The following is a 25,936-nucleotide window of genomic DNA, read 5'->3' on the forward strand; positions in this document are numbered from 1 at the left end:
CACTGTTTTGAACTAGGCACACCTGCAAGCCATTCTGGGTATTTTGGAATTCGAGTCTTTAAAAATCCCACAGTCCAATCTGTTCAAGCCACGTAGGCAAAGGACTATGGGGGTTATTACAACTTTGGAGGAGGTGTTAATCCGTCCCAAAAGTGACGGTAAAGTGACGGATATACCACCAGCCATATTACGAGTGCCATAGGATATAATGGACTCGTAATACGGCTGGTGGTATATCCGTCACTTTAATGTCACTTTTGGGACGGATTAACACCTCCTCCAAAGTTGTAATAACCCCCCATGTGCCAAACAGGCTTTGAGCAAGACACACAGCTGTTGTGCAATCTCATTTTCAGTACGTTTTTTGGAGTATCAATACAGCTCAGAAATATCTGGACTTCTTTCCTACTGGTGTTCCTTTTATGTGATTGTCATTTTCCTTGACTGCATCATGAAAATGCAGTCTTATCTGTTTGGAAACTACTCCAATTATCTGTCTTCCTGGGAATACCAACCAAAACATCAGGGAGCTGTTTCATGAGCTTGGACAGTTCGTTGTTACATTGAAATACAGCAGATTGTAGTAGCAACCTCTCCCACTACGCCAGCCCTCAATCTTGTAGTAACCATACCTGTGAGCACCCCGGTCTTTGTATTCTTTGAAAATACCAAAGCTCATTGCTGTGTGGATGTCCAAATCTAGGTACTTTGAAGATATACTCTCCAGAGTTTTTCAAAGATGGTATAACTCCTTTAATTGCCTGCACTTTCACCCTTAATTCCACAGGTGATATACAGTTTGTGGTACCCAATATTTGGATTTCCGCATTAATTTCCATTCAGACAGACTGCCATGCACAATGTTATCATGTGATGCTGGGACCTGCTGGGGCAACACATCATGTTACTATTATGAGTGCCGAGTGCCAGAAGAGGGGTATGGTACATTGACGGACCCTGTAGTCAGCAAAGAGAAAGCATCCTGTATGCTACCCTTTGTAAACCTTGGAAAATGTAGGAGCAGGACCAGCTGAGCACATAATGCTGAGTTACAGTGCAGGAATATTTAGCACACCCAAAAGTCAAATGCCATTTTCTCATGTGCCTGAGCTTCATATCTACTTCACCAACAAATTTAACTTAACACATTAAATAAACAGAATAAAAAATCACTGCAACAAGCTCTGTAATCCCCCAGAAGAAGGACACCACAAAATTGATCATGCTAATATTTGGCTGGCATTGGACTTGGCCCGTTCTCCAGGATCACCACCAAACTTTTCGCCTTCACATTCCTGTTTTCTGAATTCATTTTTATTGGCTTTTAGGACTCTGTGAACTTTACCACTGCTAACCAGTGCTAAAGTGCTTATGCTCTCTCCTTTAAACATGGTGAAAATGGCTTATACCCAAATGGCACATTTCATTTACTTTTAAGTCCCTAGTAAAGAGGTACTGCATGCACCCAGAGCCTGTAAATTAAATGCTATTAGTGGGTATGCAGCGCTTATTGTGCCACCCACTTAAGTATCCCTTTTAAACATGTCTCAGACCTGCCACTGCAGCCTGTGTGTGCAGGTTCACATTGCCATTTCAGCCTGGCAAAATAAACCTTTTGTCAGGACCAAACCTTCCTTTTTAATACAATACATATATGTCACCCTCAGGGTAAGCCTTAAATAGCCCATAAGGCAAGGTGCAGTGTATTTAAAATATTGAACATGTCCTGTTTCACTTATACGTGTGCTAAGAGGGAAATACTACTACATTTGTTTTTCACTACTGCAAGTCTTACCTCTCCCATAAGATAACATTAGGTCACCTTATTGCATTTAATAACTGATAACTTTAATTTGGGAAAAGATAGGAATATTGAGTTTGGTGTGTATATAACCTTCTCTAATAGTAAAGTCAGGCATAATTCTAAAATGCTAACTTTAGAAAGTTGGCTTTTTCTTGTGCTTACCATTCGTTGCCTGCAGCCAGTGTCCTGGGTCACATGACTAGGTGTAGCTGGCAGATGGTGTTTGTGCATTGCTCTCAGACAGCGAGACACAGGGGAAAGAGGTGCTTGCACGATAAGCCATCTTTGATTTGATGGGGGGGGGATGTAAACCACCACACTTGGACATCACAAAGACTCTGCCTAAGCACACTCACACAGGATTTAACATTAGTTTTTTGTGACCTCAGTCAAGCTGGGGCCAGGGCTGGGAGGCAGGAAATTCCAAACTACTCTGAGGGTGAAAAGTTCTCCTACTTCTGAGTGGGCATCAGGTATAAATAGTGGACCCTTAAACCAAACTCTTAAGCACACCTCTGTACTTTTGAAAGTCTCAGAAAAACTGCTGTGTTGCTGTGCCAGAAGGACTACTACTCTGCTGCTCTGCTGCTTGAGTGAGAATGACTGGCCCTGCATTTTGAACCAAGAGCCACCTGAGTGACTCCAAGGGCTAGCTGGCATACCTCGCAATCAGAACCTCTGAGAAGAAAAGGCTCCAACCATCTTGAAACCAGCACCTGGACTCTGCCTGTTGTGAGGCTTGCCCACCACATGGTGCCACTACAGTCTTTGACCCTTTGAAGTTGGTCTGAAGGTGCTCTGCCAGTCGAGCTGTGGTCCTGTGAACAGAAGCGGTACAATGTGACACACCTCCTTGCATCCATTTCAGAACTGCCACTGCATGACACATCCCTGACAAAGCCCTCTGTATCTCAAGCCCCTTGTATACTGCATCCTTGATGATGCAGTGCTTTGCACTTCAGCCCCACAGCTTTCTTGGAACCAAGGCTGCACAACATATCCTTAGCACAGGCCTTCGCATTGCAAGCCACTCGATGAGGACATCTTCAGTGACAACGCAAGATGTTGCATTGCAGCCGCACAGCTTCTTCAGAGCCGCCTCTGCACAATGCATCCTTGACACAGGATTTTACATTTCAAGTCCCACATCCATGGCATCCTTGATGATGACACAGGACTCTGCATCTCTGCCCTATAGCTTCTTCAGAATTGCCAATGTGCAAAGCATCCTCGACACAGGATCTCTCAGTGCTCCACAAACCAGGATTTAGGGTAATTTGTTCAGCAGTCCTAACTTGGTATATGTATGTGGTTTATGCTCAATAGCAGTTGGCCTGAACTTCCAACTTTGTGCCATTCCAGTGCAATCAGGCAAACTTATTTGGCACTATTTTTACTTAAAACCTTAAAACTGTGCATCTCTGGTTCCACTGACTGGATGTTTGCTGTTTTGGTCGAAAATAATTTATTACATTTGAATCTATTGTTCTATGTTGGTGTGGGATTTTTTTGTGTTGTGTTTTCACTACGTCGGCACTACTACAAATGAAAAACAAATTTGTTGGAATCAACATGGACATTTCTCTGCAAAGTATAATTAATTTATTCGACTAACATACGGAGGGACCAAAAGATACACCTTATAAAAAAAAAGAACATATAAATAAAAAAATTGGACTAATAAGAGAGTATGACAGATATTGTGGACCCCCTTTGTTGGGTTTGTTTAAGTCGGCAGATTATGACATTATTGGAGAATCATTTTGTTGTGTTATTCCTGGTGGGACCGAGTGGCCCGCCAGGTTTGGTTATAATGTGTAATCTTAAAAACTAAATATTAGTTGGTACTGTGTATCTAGTTTAATCCATGTCATTCTCATTTTTTAATATGGTATGAGTGAAGTAGTATGAATGTGATTCTTGGTTTTAGATTTTGTTGTGTTTTCCAGGGTTCACACTGTGGGTTCCTATTAGATTGCTATTTATCTGTTTGGCATTATTTTGAGTATATTTATAACATTTAAATAAATATATCCTTGTGTATTCTTGTTTGATATATTTTTTATGCTTTCTCATTTGTCTGGTCTGTATTTCTGAGATCTCCTCTTTGGATACCTGGGATTCCTCTTTGGCACCCGAAGTATCCTTGGGACATTTTCTGTATATTTTTTTGGGTGTTTTCATTTTGTTACTGTTTGAAATGCTGCATATATACTCCACACATTGCCTCTAAGTTTACCCTAAGTGCGTTGTGCCAAGCTACCAGAGAGTTAAGGGCAGATTAATTTTGGGTTTGCTTGTGTTTTACCTGACAAGAGCCGTGGTTGCTGCTTGAGTAGGGTTTCACCCACCTCAACCAATAACCTATTTATCAATAATGTGTATGGAGTACACTTATCCAACTATGGGGAATTTGATAATTGTGCCACCATTGAAGTGTTCATTCTTCTATTCATTCTGCATTCATTGATAAACCATTATTGGTTGCCATCTGAACCAATGTTCTATCACTCATGTAGGATACCCCAAAGCTGATTGGTCACAATGTTGGTTCGGGGAGCCTTTCTAATTCACTAGCTTGTGGGAAATCAGATCAGCCTAAATATTAAAGCCACATTTTTGGTCAATGTATAGGACATATTATTGTATGAAACAACCTGGAATCTTAGCCATTTTTACAGGCCTACTTGCCAAGTCCTACTTCATAGTACAAATTACTGGATTAAATTTCAATTTCCATGTGCGTGGATGTCTCCCTGGAGTTTGTTATACCCTGCAGTTGGACATGGATGTGGGATTTTGCTGCACTATTTGCTTTTTAAAGTTTAAAGAATGTTTATTAATGGTAAAAGAAACTGCATAATACATGCCAATTGAGCACAATAAACAACTATAGCATTATCTATGAAATAGGAATAAACAGTACATTGGTTATTATATAATAGGTTAGAAAATCTAAAATAAAAAAGAGAAAGAAAGACAGGAAGAGAAATAAAAGGAAGGCATTAGCTTTTAGCGAAATAAATACAAATAGTATTATTTTTATACACATCCATAATCAAATAGCTTATCTCTCTCTCTCTCTCTATTTCTCTCTCTCTATATATATATATACATATAATTTTCATATACCATACGTAATTATTAATAAATATAAATACATATGAATAATCAAATAGTATATATATATATATATATATATATATATATATAAAACAAAGCTAAAAGTAATATTCAGGACAATTTTAGGGCATTTATTAACTTCTTTAATGGACGGACAATGAATAATTGAGGATTGAGCAGATGAGTCCATAAAAATCATAACTGATGACCAAAAAGTATTTCTTTGTATGGAAAAAGTCAAGGGGTGAACATAACCGATGATTGTATCAAACACCATATCACCATGCGCATAATGATATAGCAAAAATTACTTTCCAGTTCTTGTTTATTTTTGGAGAGTCAACTTCCAATAATAAATCTTTAATTTGAACTGTATAAGAAGAAAAATTCAAATTCCCTAACAAATCACCTAAAAATACATTGGAATAAGAAAAAGGAACATTAGTGTGAACAAGTTTATTAATTTATTTTCATTCTCTTAACCAAAGTTGATGAGTGACAGTGCAGGAGAGTAATGTGATGTAGATCAGTAAAGGGTCTCTTACAAGACCAACAATCAGAGACAATGGTGGGGATCAATTTATTCAAAGACAATGGAGTGAGTAGAAGCCTAATATATATATTAACAATATATAAAAAATAATGTTTAAAAAAGATTTGCTACTCTAGAGGACTTACGATTCTTGGCCCACATTTAATTCCATATTTTAATTGAACAAGTGTAATTCAATGTGAGTTTTATTACTGCATGCAGTAATAGCTTTGTATAAAATTGAGGCAGTGGAAGATCATATTTTTGGACATACCATTTGGATTGTGAAGGCATCTCATCTTCTGGTAGAAGAAAGAGTCTGTAATGCGTGTGGAATGCTGACCTGTAGTGATGTAAATTTTTGAGCACAGGAGTTAGGCAGATGAAAATGTAATTGCACCTGTTGACACAAGCAGGTATTGTTTTCAAGAAGTTGTCTAACCACAAAAGACCTCTGTCTCTCTAAAATAAAAAAAAATAGATCTAGCTTTATGTTTGATTAATTTCTTTGAACCGAAGGGGAGATGTTAATCTTTCTGCCTCCATTAATACGTATATAAAATGGAATGGAATGGTGTATGTAGCTTCATGAGATTATGAAGGGATAGTGTTAGACCTGGCATCCATGGCGTGGGATCCTCCTAATTTTTCACCTTCAGACCTTCTGTTTTTCCTGACTTTGTCTTTGCTGGCCTTAGGATTCTGCACATTTTACTACTGCTAACCTGTGCTAAAATGCTTGTGCTCTTGCCCTTAAATATGGCAAAATTGGCTTATGCCCAACTGACATATTTAATTTACTTATAGTTCTCTAGTAAAGTGCACTATATGTGCCCACAGCCTGTAATTTAAATGACACTAGTGGGTTTACAACACTGCTTGTGCCACCCATTTAAGTAGCCCTCTAAATATGTATCAGGTCTGTCATTGCAGTGCATGTGTGTGCAGCTTTAATAATGCCATTTCGACCTGGCAAAGGAAACCTTTTGCTAGGCACAAACATTCCTTTTTAATATATATAAACCACCCCCAAGGGTGACCCCAGACAGCCCCAAGGGCAGAGTGCAGTGTATTTACAAATTTGAATAGGTACTTTTAAGTTTTACATATCCTGGTAGTGAAAAACTCTTAAATTGATTTTTCACTACTGCAGCATCTATCTCTCCCATAGGATAATATTGGAGTTGCCTTATTACATTTTGTATATGTAATTTCCACATGGGAATAGATGACCCTATCATGTTTGGTGTCTCTGCAATTCTCAATTAAAATTCTATTTTACGGTAAAGTCGGATTTTAAGTTACAGTTCTGAAAATGCCACTTTTATAAAGTTGCCATATTTGTGTCTTAGATATGTGGTGCCTGCAGCCTGCATGGGTTATGTGACTGGGTGTAGTTGGCAGTTGGGTTTTGTATATTCCTCCTAGACACTGTCACTTAAAATGGGAGCTTATGTGTGATTTAATAGGCCATCATTGGCAAGATGTGAAGAAGGAGCTTGGACTACTCTTACATACACCTGAATAGGCTGTGTCCTGTCTCCACAGAAAGGGCTGCATACCTCCTGTAGTTAGTCTGGAGCCAGGGCAGGGAAGGCAGCGTACCTGAGCACTTCAAATGTATGCCTCTAGAAGTTTCTTCCCACTTCAAAGGCACATATGTGTATAAAAGAAGGACCTCAGACAGCACTACCTCAGTACACTTCTGGACCTGTGGATACTCTGCCAGGAAGAAGGACTGCTGTGCTGCTGAAAGGACTGTCACTCTGCTGGACTGCTACTCTGAAGGAGCAGCTGCCTTGTTGTACTGACCTGCTGCCCGCTTGCCTGTGGAAGTAGAACTGGACCTGCAACACCATCTTGAACCCAAGACCACAGGATGGCTGAAAGGGCTAGTCTGCTGGCCTCCCGATCTGAGCCTCAGAAACATAGCAGGCTCCCACAGCTCCTGGACCCATCTTCAGCAGGTTCCTGACTCCCTAGAGGTGCCACTCAGATCCTGGGCCCTTTGTGTGGCTCTTGAGCTCTTAAAGTCAAGTTCGCAGTTCGCACCCAAACCACGCTGCTCGCACACAAAATTGGCACACGATGCTACAAGTCCATCTTTTTGCACAGCAAGCATCACCTTTCTGTGTGGATCACCAACTCGAGGGTCCAGCAGCATCTGGCCTGCTCCTCGTGCCATCGCCAGTGATGCTATCCTTGCTCCTGGCAAACTTCTTCCCTGCAAACTGGACTCTTTGTATAACACTGGAGAAGTAAAACTTCAGAGTGACTAATCTGGGTTTTTATTTGACCTACAGCTCCATCACGATTGGCTTAAGCTTTTGACTTTGACCCAGTCCAGCGTGACCAGATATCTCTGGTTGACACTTTATGCTTTTAGGTGCCACTTTTCAGTTTATTCTTTAAAAAAGTATAGTTCCAGTTCTACTGATTGAACTGTTGTTGTTTTGGCCTTGTTTTATTTCTTAAAATTAGCTCTATTTTTCTAACCTGGTGTGGGAGCTTTTGTGTGTAGTGTTTTCACTGTTTTACTGTTTGAATGTTGCACAAATACTTTACACATTGCATCTAAGTTAAGGCTGACTGCTCTGTGTCAAGCTATCAGGGGTTAAGCACAGGTTGGTTTGGGGTTGCTTGTGCCTTACCTTGACTAGGATTGTGCTTTCTGCTTGACCAGGGCTCACACCCCAGTCAACCAGAAACCAAAATTTCTAACATATAGATATGAATGTTTTTGGAAAAATGTTAAAAATTTAGCAACTGAAAAAGTGAAAAGAAAAGATAATTCAATATCAGTCCAGAAAGGAGGAGAATAATGAGTGTCATTGGTATAAAATGATTTAAGCTGATTTAAGTGAAAATGCAGTATGATATGAACAAAAGTTGGGAAAATTAACCCACCTAATTCCTTAGGACACTATGGGCCTCATTATGACCCTGGCGGGCGGCGGAGGCCGCCCGCCAGGATCCCGCCCTCCATATTACCGCGCCGCGGTCAAAAGACCGCAGCGGGTATTACGAGTTTTCCCCTGGGCTGGCGGGCAGTTCCAGTAAAACCGCCCGCCAGCCCAGGGGAAAACGACCTTCCCACGAGGATGCCGGCTCGTAATCGAGCCGGCGGAGTGGGAAGGTGCGACGGGTGCAGTGGCACCCGTCGCGTATTTCAGTGTCTGCAAGGCAGACACTGAAATACTTTTCGGGGCCCTCTTACGGGGGCCCCTGCCGTGCCCATGCCATTGGCATGGGCACAGCAGGGGCCCCCAGGGGCCCCGCGACCCCCCCTACCGCCATCCTGTTCATGGCGGCTTTCCCGCCATGAACTGGATGGCGGTAGGGGGGGTCAGAATCCTCATGGCTGCGGAGCGCGCTCCGCAGCCATGGAGGATTCCAAAGAGCAGCGGAAAGTCAGCGGGAGACCGCTGACTTTCCGCTTCTGACCGCGGCTGAACCGCCGCGGTCAGAATGCTCATTGGAGCACCGCCAGCCTGTTGGCGGTGCTCCCGTGGTCGGTGGCCCTGGCGGCCACCGGCCGCCAGGGTCAGAATGACCCTCTATGTCCCTCATTATGACTTTGGTGACCGGAAAAGCCTGTCTGCCGAAGTCCCAACAGGTAGGTTGCTACCAGTATGGCAGCCTCCCCATCGGGACCATTACGAGTTTCCTGCTGGGTCAGCAGGCAGAAACACAGTTTCCACCCACAGGCCCAGTGGGAAACGACATACAGCATTTTCTCCAGCTCACAATAGAGCCGGCAGCAATGCTGCAGTGTGTAGGGTGCAAAGCAGACAGTAAACATTGCGACGGGGCTGGCTCGGGGGGCCCCTGCGCTGGCCATGCCAAGTGAATGGGCAGTACAGGGTCCCCCCGGGGCACCCTGCACCCTGTCTCGGCCAGCCTTTTCATGCCGAGGTTACTGCCATGAAATCGCTGGCAGAGAATAGGGTAATAATCACCAGGACAGCGCTGCTTGCAGCGCTACCATGGCAGATTAGTACTGCCAGCACTGCCAGACCATCATGTAGATGAAATCTGGTGGTACCGGCAGTCATATGGCACTCGGACCACTGCATTAGCAGCGGGCAGACCACCACCGTGACCCTGACAGTCATTAGACCACCAGGGTCGTAATGAGGACCTATGATTTTTTAGAGGGACATCCGAGGATTTTCATTATGACATACAAATCTAGATAAAACAGTATGTATTGTTTCAAAATAGTGACATGGAATCTGCACTGGAATATTAGCTAAATAAAAAGAATAAAAGGGGGCAAACATCATTTAAATTGAATTTAATCTACCCCACCATGACAAAAACAATGGATTCTATCTGGATGTCAGACATGACATTTTTGGAACTGTTGTAATGATATTAAAAAAAAAAATGTAAAAATAATCCTGAGTATTTCATTTTCTGCGGGTCCATGCAAAATTAATGCAATGGAATTAATATTCTGAAACAAAATTGATTAAGAGGAAGAATTTCACATTCATAAGAATCACGTTTATAATGTGCAACTGCAGTAAGATGTTCTACTTTATCAAGGAAAGCAGATACTGAGGATATTAAAGTAGAGATAAACATCAAAATGTCATCAGCATACATTGCCAATTTAACCTGCTTTTCCCTATGTTGAAATTCCATAATATTGGATTATATTGGATTGTAAATTTCTAATTCAAGGGTAAAAAGCAGTGGGGAGAGAAGACAGCCTTGTCTAATCCTTCCATGTAATGAGAAGGAAGATGATATCAACCCATTTCCATATTTAGAAGCTGTTAGCCACAAGTGTAATAAAAATATTAAATCAAGAAAATAAGGACCATAGCCGAACCATATCAGCTTATTTAATCATCGCTGCCACAAGATATATTTCCACAATTGAATGTTTATATTTATTGGATTTACTTAATAAATTAAACAAAAAATCCATTAAAAATGTCATACCCTATCAAGTTGGTAACAATGGCTCAAGGTTAAACACACTGAGTTTTGCAAAGTTTTATAATCCAAATTGACTACAGAAAGAGGCCTGTAGTTATTACATACATTGAAATCGTTGCGTCTTTGGAGATTAGATGAATCAGAGCATTTTGAAGTGTTCCCTCTGAATGTTAATTATTGATAAAGAATGAAAATAGTTTAAACATCTAGGGTAGTAGTAGTTTACAAAAATAGAGATACAAGTATATTGAAAATCTATCCAGACTCAGAGCTTGCCATTTTTTAACCAAGTTCATTGCTGAAAGAATCGCTTTAATGGTAATTTCATCCTATAAGGGAGAGAAATCTGTGGATAGGTCTCATTCTTTTGGAATATGAGTTAAATATTGTGTGATAAAGCTTAGAGATGTAGATATTTCAGGTAAGTACAATTTAGTGTAATATGATTTGAATGCATCTAAAACCTCAGAATCTTTGAGAAGGTAAATATTATCATCTGTCAAATTGACTAAATTTTAGTTTGTTCTTTTTTAATTTTGAGGTAATTTGCTTGGATTTGTCTGCCTTATTTTGGCCTTCATAGTACTTAGAGATAGATATAAGTACAAAATTATGCTGCTTCTTCAGTGACGTGTTCAATAAACATAATTTTTGCATGAATCAAGTCAGCCAGACAGGATTTGGTTTAAGTAGTGTAATATAGATACTCAAATCATTCAATATTTCTCAATATTTCGGACTTTTGAAAAATGTAATTTACGTATTTTACATACATAAAACATTATATAATCCCTTGCTGAAGCTTTAAAAGTGTCCCACAAAATGTGAAGTGATACATCAAAAGTGTCATAAAAAAGGAAAAATTATCTTATAAAAGATTCAAAACTTTGTGTAAACTGGACATCTAAGAGAAGAGAATTAATAAATCCCCATGTTTTATTTCCTTTGCTTGACCAATTGCTTTTTTATTTCAGATGCAATTTTTTCAGATTATATTTATATTAGTAATGCTTACAATATTTGGATCCCAGATATTATTTTAGGCACCAGGAAATTGTACTAATGTAAAGTAATTTTCACAACCTTTCTAGTCGGGTCTTCATCTCACAACAAAAATCTTATTATGTCAAGCTCCAATTGCTAAAAAATGGTGAAATGTATTTTGAGAAAATGCATGAGTAAATCACTTTGAGAGAGGAAAAGTTTGAAGCATGTGTATTTTTTCAAAGCTTATGGATGCTTTGTCAATCCTTGCAAAAGTGTTAAACAAACTGGAAATTGTATTCCATATGACCTATTTTATTGATGCATGTGAGTTCAAAAGATAAATGACTGACTACACTAATAATATGCACATGTAAATAAGTATATAGTTGTTAGAGAATAAATATGTTTACATAAGTAACATTGCAAAGGCTATGTTAGTGATTCCTAATAAGCATTACAACTCTTTGTACTTGGATATTTTCAACATGAGACAGTGACCAGCCAAATTATGGCAAGGCAGTGACTAAATACATTGCATTATTATTTTTAGATAATTATTTTACTTTCATTAAGAGTTGAAGTTTTTAGTTATGGTGTGTTTACACGTATTCCAAATAAAATGAATGACTACTTTCATACGTTATTTATTAATTTTATGTTTATTTATTGATCATTTACATACTTGAAAGACACGAAAACATATCACTGCTAGATCAGTTCTGTTATATTTTAAGCACATTTTTGACATTTCTTGACTGTGGATTATTGAGAAATGAGATGGAGTCTTCCTATTAAACACCATCTTCTATACAACTGACTTCATATGATTCTGTATAAATGTCCATGCCCAGGCAGTGGGCCTCACAGAGTGGGAGATGTCCCTGGTTCATGCAGCTGGGTGGAAGCGCATTTAATTGTTCGTCCCAATCATCCAGTTAGGTTGTGGTCTTCTGCTGGTACATGCTTCTGGAAAGCAATACATACACTGTCAAAGGTAGACTGCGTGTTTTTCTTGGCCGCTAGTTGGTTTGGTTTGCTATAACAGTAGATCAAGTACACTTTGGCGCACAATGCCCAGTACCATAGTGAAATGTGTTGTGGTTTTACTGTTTAAATGTGGCTTTTATGATTATATAGGAACCACGCTTTATAATGTTATTAGTGGAAATCATATGGCTTTAAGTTAAAATTTAAGAATGAATTACAAATTGAGCTTAATTGAAATATACTATCTAGCCACACATGTTATTGTGAATAATAATCAAAAGACTTTAAATTAAATGAACACATTACTCCACACATGAATGATCTATCTGTGTGCTGAAATTTGAAATTTGGCTTAAAATAATTTTTCTTCCACTTTAGGGTTGGAAAATGTGCCAAAGGATATCCCTTCAGACACTACTCTGCTTGACCTACAGAACAACAAAATCACTGAAATTAAAGAAGGAGATTTCAAGAATCTCAAGAATCTTCATGTAAGATAACACTACTTGTATTTCTACTCAAGATAACAATTCAGATAGATGTTAGTAGCAATTAAGAACACCTGTGGATATATAGGGGATGCAAGAGGCACAACCCTAAGTAAGTGTAGTCAGAAGATCGAAAAAAGTCAAGAAGGCCACTTGATATCATTCACAATGAACCATAAGCCAAGAAACAATAAATGGTACTGCCAGAAATCTTGGTCTAAATTTTGATTTACACAACTATTTTCAGGGTTTTGGTGAACTGCCACTGTAAATTAAATGTTATTTACCAACGATATGTGCACACTTAGAAATAGTATGCATGCATGAATACAGTAAAATAGAATCTGTTAGTCCCATCACATATTGCTAATACTTGTGTAGGGACTGTGTGCTGTTGTGCTGGTCGATGCTTGATGAATTTGATGTTTGTGGATGAAAAACGCACGTATCAAAAGTGAAGGTTTGGTATTTCCATACAAAAATATTTTATGGAAGTTATAAGCCTATATTTCCTGCAAAGGAGCTTATTCATCCAAAATGAAAACCTTAGGTGTCATGGTGAAGTGTATACACCTACAGAAAATGGCCATCAAATGTTTCAGACAAAATTATTGAATATCTGAAGTATTTTAAAAGCATAGATATGAGCGATAACGCTTGCTCATCTTAGATGATGTTTTGCTAATTTTGATTAGCTGCAAACAGGGATAGCTCACTGCTATGAGTATTTCATTACTTCTTTGTAGGCATTTGCTAATATATATTGATATGATATATTAATTTCTGTCTGAGACCTGAGGCTTGCTATAAATTGTTGTCCGACCCTGCAACCCTCTATGGAATTGAAGAGCAGCACTGCTGCATGAAGGTGTAAGATGTGTCTAGCACTGTTGCTTCTGACCTGTGATTGTGAGAGTATATGTTTTCCACTCTGCACATTCCAAGTAGGTTCTAGTCAAAACATTTGACATATGATCTGCAGAGCAAGATGGAAATATTAAGTGAAGATTTTATTATACAGTTAGATAGTGGAAATACTTTTTCAGAGAATGCCATATTTTTAACAATGCAATTTCGTCAAAATATGCTGGCACACATTTTGAGCCAACATTGGAAATTCCAGTTGACCAGTGATAAAATATTAGGCAATACATATAATTGTAGTCTGGAGTATCAAGTACAAGTAAATCAAAAATCAATGACCAAATATTGAGGGACAAAATATTGAAAGGTAAGTGCTCATAGAGATGTATAGAATTACAATTATTAACCCCACATCTTTTACCTTGATGATAGATATATCAGAGTGAAAATTCACATGATAACTCCAGCCCCTGCTATGCCTTTCCGCTATCAGGCCTTGCATGAGGCAACGAGATACCAAACTACATATATACACAGTTTTGCAAGAAAGTGGAAATCAAAATCAACAAAGGACTAGCAATCACCATGATCAGAGCACTGTTTATTATCAGCATCTTGGACTATAGGCTGAAGAAGGTAAACCAATGAAACATTAAAAAAATCATGCATTTCATCTTCCCAAATGCAGTTTTGCAATCAAACAAAATAAACTAATTAGACATTCTTGATCTGCAGTATATACACCAAATTTCGAAATAGTACTCCTGATACATGTATAAAGGGCTGTTCCAGTAATAAAGTAAGAGCATGCTTGTAGATCACAAAATACCAACATACCAAAGTTACTGAAAATAAAATAGCATTCAAATTTTCTTTTTTCTTTTTTTAATATGAGCTTCTTTATGTATTGTGCTCATATATTTTCCATGGCAAATAAAGTTCATTTGTCCTTGAAGCCAGATATATGAGGTTTTCAATACCACCCAGGTGGGCTGTGCATCCGGCAGTTAGAATACCTACATATAGTTAAACAATAACAATAATACCCTATGGTGCAAGGAGAAAATTGAAAAAGTAAATCTTGAAAAGGGACACAAAGGTATCTGTTATAAAGCCCAAATGGGACCTCATTACACGTACATACCCCACTGCACATAGGTACCCAAGCTTACTGCCAATAACTGCTCATTGCAGTACTAGAACCCCGGCAAAATACATTCAGACAAAACAGTCAAAAGTGTTTGAAGTGTCTGAGTTGGGCTGGAAGAAAGGGTAGGGAGTCCCCACCAGGGCCTCCTCTCAAACCCAGCTAACCAGAGACCCTTCCTCTCCTCCCTAGAAGACACAAAATCTAAAAGGGGTATCACCACATTGCAGAGAAGACACAGTAAAAGCCATATTTGTTCATAACAACTACATAAGACTTGATTAAAATCTGATTAAAACCAGCAAACATTGCATTATCATTGTTGTGCACTCCTGTGTCATTTTAAATGGACATGTAAAGCTTCATCTGAGTGTAACCCATGGGGACTCTTTGTATTCAATTCAATTATTATTCTGGATTCCCATTTTCTCAGTGCAGCAACCTGATCGCCACTCCTGAAGCCCACTGTCACATGTTCAATAACAAAATATTTTAATTTCTTCCAATCACTGAAATGATGTGTAGCAAAATGGTGGACTACCTCATAATGCTTGTCTTGATTGGTGATGGCCCTAGTGTGTTCAAAGATCCTTTTTCACAGCATGTATGCAGTGCTTTCTACATATGTCAGATCACAAGCACATTGAATGCATAAATGACAAAAGTAGTGCTACAAGTAATGGACTGAGTTATGGTTTTGGGCTTGTTAGTGTGGGGTATCAGGACGTCTTTGCAGATGGTGGAATACTCACAGGCTTTGCACCTGCCACAAGTGTAAAACTCTTTGAGGAAATGTCCTGCCTTACTGAGGGTGTCAACTGCTTTGTGGGCCTCTGACTTGACTAACTTATCTTGTAATGATTTAGACATCTGATAGGTGACTCTAGGTGTTTCACTAATAGTACCTCCAATAAAGAGATGACATTTAAGGAGATCCTAATTTCTGGCTAAAATACCATGTACACAAATAGATATTTGGTAAATGTGATGATCAGCTTAGTATTGTCAACTGTACTATCTTTTCTGTTCCCCTTGTTGGCCCCAAACAAGATTTTTGATTCCTTGACCTTGATGGCTCTTTTGGCCAGAGCTCGTTCCCCTGCGCCGACAGCACCACCTTGCTGTGCCGCTCCTCCCCGTCCCCGTCCCCCGCGACCGATCGCGTGTTTGAGGCCCCCCTCCGCATCCCTGGTGTCCAGTGTACGCTGGTAAGTTACCAACCTGTGCATTGTGTCTCCTGTTTTCCACTGTTTCCACTGCTACCACTGTTTTTTCTGACCTCTTCTCCTTCCTTCTATCCTCCGCTGCTAGTCTGTGTTTTTGTATTGCCTGATTCCACCGTTTTTCTGACCTCTTCTCCTTCCTTCTATCCTCCGCTGCTAGTCTGTGTTTTTGTATTGCCTGATTCCACCGTTTTCTGACCTCTTCTCCTTCCTTCTATCCTCCGCTGCTACTCTGTGCTTTGTATTGCCTGTTTCCACTGTTTTCCACTGTTCCCGACCTCATCCACTTTCCCTCTGTTTTCTGCTTCTCTCTACTAGCCTGAGCATTGTGTTTTGGTTCTTTGTGCCTTTTTCACTGCTTTTTTTTCACTGTTTTTTTCCCTCACCGTTTCCTTTTTTCTGGGCCATCTCGACCCTTGTGCACTCCCCCGGCTCCTGCCTATTCCCCGCCGCTGCGTCCCTGCGGCCCCGCCCCCATTCGCTCTCCCGCCCACCTCCCGCCTCCCAGCTGCCCCTCCCTCCCACCTCTGCCTCTTAATGGCGGTCGCTGCGCGGCCCAGGTGAGAGACCCCTGACCTCTTTTGGCCAGAGCTCGCTCCCCTGCGCCGACAGCACCACCTTGCTGTGCCGCTCCTCCCCGTCCCCGTCCCCCGCGACCGATCGCGTGTTCGAGGCCCCCCTCCGCATCCCTGGTGTCCAGTGTACGCTGGTAAGTTACCAACCTGTGCATTGTGTCTCCTGTTTTCCACTGTTTCCACTGCTACCACTGTTTTTTCTGACCTCTTCTCCTTCCTTCTATCCTCCGCTGCTAGTCTGTGTTTTTGTATTGCCTGATTCCACCGTTTTTCTGACCTCTTCTCCTTCCTTCTATCCTCCGCTGCTAGTCTGTGTTTTTGTATTGCCTGATTCCACCATTTTCTGACCTCTTCTCCTTCCTTCTATCCTCCGCTGCTACTCTGTGCTTTGTATTGCCTGTTTCCACTGTTTTCCACTGTTCCCGACCTCATCCACTTTCCCTCTGTTTTATGCTTCTCTCTACTAGCCTGAGCATTGTGTTTTGGTTCTTTGTGCCTTTTTCACTGCTTTTTTTTCACAGTTTTTTTCCCTCACCGTTTCCTTTTTTCTGGGCCATCTCGACCCTTGTGCGCTCCCCCGGCTCCTGCCTATTCCCCGCCGCTGCGTCCCTGCGGCCCCGCCCCCATTCGCTCTCCCGCCCACCTCCCGCCTCCCAGCTGCCCCTCCCTCCCACCTCTGCCTCTTAATGGCGGTCGCTGCGCGGCCCAGGTGAGAGACCCCTGACCTCTTTTGGCCAGAGCTCGCTCCCCTGCGCCAACAGCACCACCTTGCTGTGCCGCTCCTCCCCGTCCCCCACCCACACGACCGATCGCTTGTTCAAGGCCCCCCTCCGCATCCCTGGTGTCCAGTGTACGCTGGTAAGTTACCACCCTGTGCACTGTGTCTCCTGTTTTCCACTGTTTCCACTGCTACCACCGTTTTTTCTGACCTCTTCTCCTTCCTTCTATCCTCCGCTGCTAGTCTGTGTTTTTGTATTGCCTGATTCCACCGTTTTCTGACCTCTTCTCCTTCCTTCTATCCTCCGCTGCTACACTGTGCTGTTTTATTGCCTGTTTCCACCGCTTTTCTGACCTCTTCTCCTTCCTTCTATCTTCCTCTGCTAGTCTGTGTTTTTGTATTGCCTGATTCCACCATTTTTCTGACCTCTTCTCCTTCCTTCTATCCTCCGCTGCTAGTCTGTGTTTTTGTATTGCCTGATTCCACCGTTTTCTGACCTCTTCTCCTTCCTTCTATCCTCCGCTGCTACTCTGTGCTTTGTATTGCCTGTTTCCATTGTTTTCCACTGTTCCCGACCTCATCCACTTTCCCTCTGTTTTCTGCTTCTCTCTACTAGCCTATGCATTGTGTTTTGGTTCTTTGTGCCTTTTTCACTGCTTTTTTTCACAGTTTTTTCCCTCACCGTTTCTTTTTTTCTGGGCCATCTCGACCCTTGTGCGCTCCCCCGGCTCCTGCCTATTCCCTGCCGCTGCGTCCCTGCGGCCCCACCCCCTCCCACCCCCATTCGCTCTCCCTCCCGCCTCCCGCCTCCCAGCTGCCCCTCCCTCCCACCTCCCCCTCTTAATGGCAGTCGCTGCGCGGCCCAGGTGAGAGACCCCTGACCTCTTTTGGCCGGAGCTCGCTCCCCTGCGCCGACAGCACGACCTTGCTGTGCCGCTCCTCCCTGTCCCCCACCAATGCGACTGATCGCATGTTCGAGGCCCCCCTCCGCATCCCTGGTGTCCAGTGTACGCTGGTAAGTTACCAACCTGTGCACTGCGTCTCCTGTTTTCCACTGTTTCCACTGCTACCACCGTTTTTTCTGACCTCTTCTCCTTCCTTCTATCCTCCGCTGCTAGTCTGTGTTTTTGTATTGCCTGATTCCACCGTTTTTCTGACCTCTTCTCCTTCCTTCTATCCTCCGCTGCTAGTCTGTGTTTTTGTATTGCCTGATTCCACCGTTTTCTGACCTCTTCTCCTTCCTTTTATCCTCCGCTACTACTCTGTGCTTTGTATTGCCTGTTTCCACTGTTTTCCACTGTTCCCGACCTCATCCACTTTCCCTCTGTTTTCTGCTTCTCTCTACTAGCCTGAGCATTGTGTTTTGGTTCTTTGTGCCTTTTTCACTGCTTTTTTTTCACTGTTTTTTTCCCTCACCGTTTCCTTTTTTCTGGGCCATCTCGACCCTTGTGCACTCCCCCGGCTCCTGCCTATTCCCCGCCGCTGCGTCCCTGCGGCCCCGCCCCCATTCGCTCTCCCGCCCACCTCCCGCCTCCCAGCTGCCCCTCCCTCCCACCTCTGCCTCTTAATGGCGGTCGCTGCGCGGCCCAGGTGAGAGACCCCTGACCTCTTTTGGCCAGAGCTCGCTCCCCTGCGCCGACAGCACCACCTTGCTGTGCCGCTCCTCCCCGTCCCCGTCCCCCGCGACCGATCGCGTGTTCGAGGCCCCCCTCCGCATCCCTGGTGTCCAGTGTACGCTGGTAAGTTACCAACCTGTGCATTGTGTCTCCTGTTTTCCACTGTTTCCACTGCTACCACTGTTTTTTCTGACCTCTTCTCCTTCCTTCTATCCTCCGCTGCTAGTCTGTGTTTTTGTATTGCCTGATTCCACCGTTTTTCTGACCTCTTCTCCTTCCTTCTATCCTCCGCTGCTAGTCTGTGTTTTTGTATTGCCTGATTCCACCGTTTTCTGACCTCTTCTCCTTCCTTCTATCCTCCGCTGCTACTCTGTGCTTTGTATTGCCTGTTTCCACTGTTTTCCACTGTTCCCGACCTCATCCACTTTCCCTCTGTTTTCTGCTTCTCTCTACTAGCCTGAGCATTGTGTTTTGGTTCTTTGTGCCTTTTTCACTGCTTTTTTTTCACAGTTTTTTTCCCTCACCGTTTCCTTTTTTCTGGGCCATCTCGACCCTTGTGCGCTCCCCCGGCTCCTGCCTATTCCCCACCGCTGCGTCCCTGCGGCCCCGCCCCCATTCGCTCTCCCGCCCACCTCCCGCCTCCCAGCTGCCCCTCCCTCCCACCTCTGCCTCTTAATGGCGGTCGCTGCGCGGCCCAGGTGAGAGACCCCTGACCTCTTTTGGCCAGAGCTCGCTCCCCTGCGCCAACAGCACCACCTTGCTGTGCCGCTCCTCCCCGTCCCCCACCCACACGACCGATCGCTTGTTCAAGGCCCCCCTCCGCATCCCTGGTGTCCAGTGTACGCTGGTAAGTTACCACCCTGTGCACTGTGTCTCCTGTTTTCCACTGTTTCCACTGCTACCACCGTTTTTTCTAACCTCTTCTCCTTCCTTCTATCCTCCGCTGCTAGTCTGTGTTTTTGTATTGCCTGATTCCACCGTTTTCTGACCTCTTCTCCTTCCTTCTATCCTCCGCTGCTACACTGTGCTTTTTTATTGCCTGTTTCCACCGCTTTTCTGACCTCTTCTCCTTCCTTCTATCTTCCTCTGCTAGTCTGTGTTTTTGTATTGCCTGATTCCACCATTTTTCTGACCTCTTCTCCTTCCTTCTATCCTCCGCTGCTAGTCTGTGTTTTTGTATTGCCTGATTCCACCGTTTTCTGACCTCTTCTCCTTCCTTCTATCCTCCGCTGCTACTCTGTGCTTTGTATTGCCTGTTTCCATTGTTTTCCACTGTTCCCGACCTCATCCACTTTCCCTCTGTTTTCTGCTTCTCTCTACTAGCCTGTGCATTGTGTTTTGGTTCTTTGTGCCTTTTTCACTGCTTTTTTTCACAGTTTTTTCCCTCGCCGTTTCTTTTTTTCTGGGCCATCTCGACCCTTGTGCGCTCCCCCGGCTCCTGCCTATTCCCTGCCGCTGCGTCCCTGCGGCCCCACCCCCTCCCACCCCCATTCGCTCTCCCGCCCGCCTCCCGCCTCCCAGCTGCCCCTCCCTCCCACCTCCCCCTCTTAATGGCAGTCGCTGCGCGGCCCAGGTGAGAGACCCCTGACCTCTTTTGGCCGGAGCTCGCTCCCCTGCGCCGACAGCACGACCTTGCTGTGCCGCTCCTCCCTGTCCCCCACCAATGCGACTGATCGCATGTTCGAGGCCCCCCTCCGCATCCCTGGTGTCCAGTGTACGCTGGTAAGTTACCAACCTGTGCACTGCGTCTCCTGTTTTCCACTGTTTCCACTGCTACCACCGTTTTTTCTGACCTCTTCTCCTTCCTTCTATCCTCCGCTGCTAGTCTGTGTTTTTGTATTGCCTGATTCCACCGTTTTTCTGACCTCTTCTCCTTCCTTCTATCCTCCGCTGCTAGTCTGTGTTTTTGTATTGCCTGATTCCACCGTTTTCTGACCTCTTCTCCTTCCTTTTATCCTCCGCTACTACTCTGTGCTTTGTATTGCCTGTTTCCACTGTTTTCCACTGTTCCCGACCTCATCCACTTTCCCTCTGTTTTCTGCTTCTCTCTACTAGCCTGAGCATTGTGTTTTGGTTCTTTGTGCCTTTTCACTGCTTTTTTTTCACTGTTTTTTTCCCTCACCGTTTCCTTTTTTCTGGGCCATCTCGACCCTTGTGCACTCCCCCGGCTCCTGCCTATTCCCCGCCGCTGCGTCCCTGCGGCCCCGCCCCCATTCGCTCTCCCGCCCACCTCCCGCCTCCCAGCTGCCCCTCCCTCCCACCTCTGCCTCTTAATGGCGGTCGCTGCGCGGCCCAGGTGAGAGACCCCTGACCTCTTTTGGCCAGAGCTCGCTCCCCTGCGCCGACAGCACCACCTTGCTGTGCCGCTCCTCCCCGTCCCCGTCCCCCGCGACCGATCGCGTGTTCGAGGCCCCCCTCCGCATCCCTGGTGTCCAGTGTACGCTGGTAAGTTACCAACCTGTGCATTGTGTCTCCTGTTTTCCACTGTTTCCACTGCTACCACTGTTTTTTCTGACCTCTTCTCCTTCCTTCTATCCTCCGCTGCTAGTCTGTGTTTTTGTATTGCCTGATTCCACCGTTTTTCTGACCTCTTCTCCTTCCTTCTATCCTCCGCTGCTAGTCTGTGTTTTTGTATTGCCTGATTCCACCGTTTTCTGACCTCTTCTCCTTCCTTCTATCCTCCGCTGCTACTCTGTGCTTTGTATTGCCTGTTTCCACTGTTTTCCACTGTTCCCGACCTCATCCACTTTCCCTCTGTTTTCTGCTTCTCTCTACTAGCCTGAGCATTGTGTTTTGGTTCTTTGTGCCTTTTTCACTGCTTTTTTTTCACTGTTTTTTTCCCTCACCGTTTCCTTTTTTCTGGGCCATCTCGACCCTTGTGCGCTCCCCCGGCTCCTGCCTATTCCCCGCCGCTGCGTCCCTGCGGCCCCGCCCCCATTCGCTCTCCCGCCCACCTCCCGCCTCCCAGCTGCCCCTCCCTCCCACCTCTGCCTCTTAATGGCGGTCGCTGCGCGGCCCAGGTGAGAGACCCCTGACCTCTTTTGGCCAGAGCTCGCTCCCCTGCGCCAACAGCACCACCTTGCTGTGCCGCTCCTCCCCGTCCCCCACCCACACGACCGATCGCTTGTTCAAGGCCCCCCTCCGCATCCCTGGTGTCCAGTGTACGCTGGTAAGTTACCACCCTGTGCACTGTGTCTCCTGTTTTCCACTGTTTCCACTGCTACCACCGTTTTTTCTGACCTCTTCTCCTTCCTTCTATCCTCCGCTGCTAGTCTGTGTTTTTGTATTGCCTGATTCCACCGTTTTCTGACCTCTTCTCCTTCCTTCTATCCTCCGCTGCTACACTGTGCTTTTTTATTGCCTGTTTCCACCGCTTTTCTGACCTCTTCTCCTTCCTTCTATCTTCCTCTGCTAGTCTGTGTTTTTGTATTGCCTGATTCCACCATTTTTCTGACCTCTTCTCCTTCCTTCTATCCTCCGCTGCTAGTCTGTGTTTTTGTATTGCCTGATTCCACCGTTTTCTGACCTCTTCTCCTTCCTTCTATCCTCCGCTGCTACTCTGTGCTTTGTATTGCCTGTTTCCATTGTTTTCCACTGTTCCCGACCTCATCCACTTTCCCTCTGTTTTCTGCTTCTCTCTACTAGCCTGTGCATTGTGTTTTGGTTCTTTGTGCCTTTTTCACTGCTTTTTTTCACAGTTTTTTCCCTCACCGTTTCTTTTTTTCTGGGCCATCTCGACCCTTGTGCGCTCCCCCGGCTCCTGCCTATTCCCTGCCGCTGCGTCCCTGCGGCCCCACCCCCTCCCACCTCCATTCGCTCTCCCGCCCACCTCCCGCCTCCCAGCTGCCCCTCCCTCCCACCTCCCCCTCTTAATGGCAGTCGCTGCGCGGCCCAGGTGAGAGACCCCTGACCTCTTTTGGCCGGAGCTCGCTCCCCTGCGCCGACAGCACGACCTTGCTGTGCCGCTCCTCCCTGTCCCCCACCAATGCGACTGATCGCATGTTCGAGGCCCCCCTCCGCATCCCTGGTGTCCAGTGTACGCTGGTAAGTTACCAACCTGTGCACTGCGTCTCCTGTTTTCCACTGTTTCCACTGCTACCACCGTTTTTTCTGACCTCTTCTCCTTCCTTCTATCCTCCGCTGCTAGTCTGTGTTTTTGTATTGCCTGATTCCACCGTTTTTCTGACCTCTTCTCCTTCCTTCTATCCTCCGCTGCTAGTCTGTGTTTTTGTATTGCCTGATTCCACCGTTTTCTGACCTCTTCTCCTTCCTTTTATCCTCCGCTACTACTCTGTGCTTTGTATTGCCTGTTTCCACTGTTTTCCACTGTTCCCGACCTCATCCACTTTCCCTCTGTTTTCTGCTTCTCTCTACTAGCCTGTGCATTGTGTTTTGGTTCTTTGTGCCTTTTTCACTGCTTTTTTTCACTGTTTTTTCCCCTCACCGTTTCCTTTTTTATGAGCCATCTCGACCCTTGTGCGCTCCCCCGGCTCCTGCCTATTCCCCGCCGCTGCGTCCCTGCGGCCCCACCCCCCTCCTGCCCCCATTCGCTCTCCCGCTCCCGCCCGCCTCCCGCCTCCCAGCTGCCCCTCCCTCCCACCTCCCCCTCTTAATGGCAGTTGCTGCGCGGCCCAGGTGAGAGACCCCTGACCTCTTTTGGCCGGAGCTCGCTCCTCTGCACCGACAGCACCACCTTGCTGTGCCGCTCCTCCCCGTCCCCCGCGACCAATCGTGTGTTCGAGGCCCCCCTCCGCATCCCTGGTGTCCAGTGTACGCTGGTAAGTTACCACCCTGTGCAATGTGTCTCCTGTTTTCCACTCTTTCCACTGCTACCACCGTTTTTTCTGACCTCTTCTCCTTCCTTCTATCCTCCGCTGCTAGTCTGTGTTTTTGTATTGCCTGATTCCACCGTTTTTCTGACCTCTTCTCCTTCCTTCTATCCTCCACTGCTAGTCTGTGTTTTTGTATTGCCTGATACCACCGTTTTCTGACCTCTTCTCCTTCCTTCTATCCTCCGCTGCTACTCTGTGTTTTGTATTGCCTGTTTCCACTGTTTTCCACTGTTCCCGACCTCATCCACTTCCCCTCTGTTTTCTGCTTCTCTCTACTAGCCTGTGCATTGTGTTTTGGTTCTTTGTGCCTTTTGCACTGCTTTTTTTCACAGTTTTTTCCCTCACAGTTTCCTTTTTTCTGGGCCATCCCGACCCTTGTGCGCTCCCCCGGCTCCTGCCTATTCCTCGCCGCTGCGTCCCTGTGGCCCGCCCCCCTCCCGCCCCCATTCACTCTCCCGCTTCCGCCCGCCTCCCGCCTCCCAGCTGCCCCTCCCTCCCACCTCCCCCTCTTAATGGCGGTTGCTGTGCGGCTGCGCCGCTGGCGCGCCGGAGGCACACCAGAGGCAAGCCTGTCTGCGCCCGTCCGCGCCCGGACCGTGCCCAGCACCAGTCCACCTAGCCCTACCAGCCAAAACCCCCCCAGACTACACTACCACCCCCACTCTCTCCTCTCCCTCAACCCCAGAGCTCGCCCCAACTGCATACTAACCAGCCCCACACACACACAAGACCCCTTCTCCTGCCACACCTGCCTATTCTCCTGCCCCACCTCCCACGCACCCCACACCAACACCAAACACAACAGCCCCCACACAACAACATCTGCACCCACCAACAAGCCCCACAACCCGCACAAGCCCCATGCCAATGCCACCTCCACCCACAGCAACACCACAAGCACCCCCGCAAACGCTATCTCACATCACAAACAACCACACCACCCGCAACCATCTCAGCTCTCTGCTACTAAACACCCGGTCCCTACACAAACATGCCATAGAACTCTGGGACCTCATCACATCATACTCACCCGACATCGTCTTCCTCACAGAAACATGGACAAACCTGTCATCCGAGCCAGACATAGCCACAGCCACCCCGGAGGGCTACAAACTCCAACGCAAATGCCGCCTTAATAAACCTGGAGGCGGCATCGCCATCCTTCACAGAGACACCATCAAGGTCACCACCAACACCCTCGACACCCTCAACAACACAGAACACATGCACTTCCTCATCCACATCAACAACACCACCACCCTCAGAGGCACACTCATACACAGACCCCCTGGACCGCACCCCCCCTTCTGCGACACCATTGCTGACACCATCAGCATGCACGCTCTCACCTCCACAGACTACATACTCCTCGATGACTTCAACTTCCACCTGGAAACCCCCCAAGACCACAACTCCTCCTCCCTCCTGGACAACCTCACCAACCTGGGACTCAAACAACTGGTTACAGCCCCCACCCACTCAGCTGGACACACACTCAACGCAATCTTCACCTCAACCCAACACGTCACCTACACCCACACCACCAAACTCCAAAGGACAGACCACCATTGCGTCCACTTCTCCTACAACAAACCACCCACACACCACCACCAACACACCACCTCCTACCGCATGTGGGACAAAATCCCCACGGAACACCTGAAATCCCAACTGACACAAACCCCCCAACCCCACACCACCGACCCTAACATCGCCACACACAACCTCAACAAATGGATCACCACCTGTGCTGACGCTCTTGCGCCCCTCAAAAAAACATCACCACCCGCAATATGAAAAATGCCCCATGGTTCACCACTGAACTCCACGAGTCCAAACGCAAATGCCGCAAAGCAGAGAAAACTTGGAGACAAGAACCCTCCGCCACAAACTTCTCCGCCCTCAAAACCACCACACGCATCTACCACCAACTCATATGCACCACCAAAAGAGCACACTACAAGGAACGTATTGACAACAACTCCCAAAGCAGCAAAGAACTCTTTACCATCATCAAAGAGCTCTTCAAACCCAAAGCCAGCAACCAAGACCCCACCCACACGCAAACCCTCTGCAACTCCCTCTCAAAT

General features: G+C 45.3%; 1 protein-coding gene across 1 annotated transcript in view; it reads left to right on the forward strand.

Moving 5' to 3' along the window:
• DCN (decorin) overlaps nt 1–25,936 on the forward strand; it is a 197,189-nt gene that overhangs the window by 54,341 nt on the left and 116,912 nt on the right. Inside the window, exon 3 of the mRNA XM_069228797.1 lies at nt 12,762–12,874. Coding sequence (XP_069084898.1) covers nt 12,762–12,874 — 113 coding nt within the window. The remainder of the gene's footprint in view (nt 1–12,761; nt 12,875–25,936) is intronic.

Source organism: Pleurodeles waltl, chromosome 4_1 (genome assembly GCF_031143425.1).
Source record: "Pleurodeles waltl isolate 20211129_DDA chromosome 4_1, aPleWal1.hap1.20221129, whole genome shotgun sequence".
Lineage (NCBI taxonomy): Eukaryota > Metazoa > Chordata > Amphibia > Caudata > Salamandridae > Pleurodeles > Pleurodeles waltl.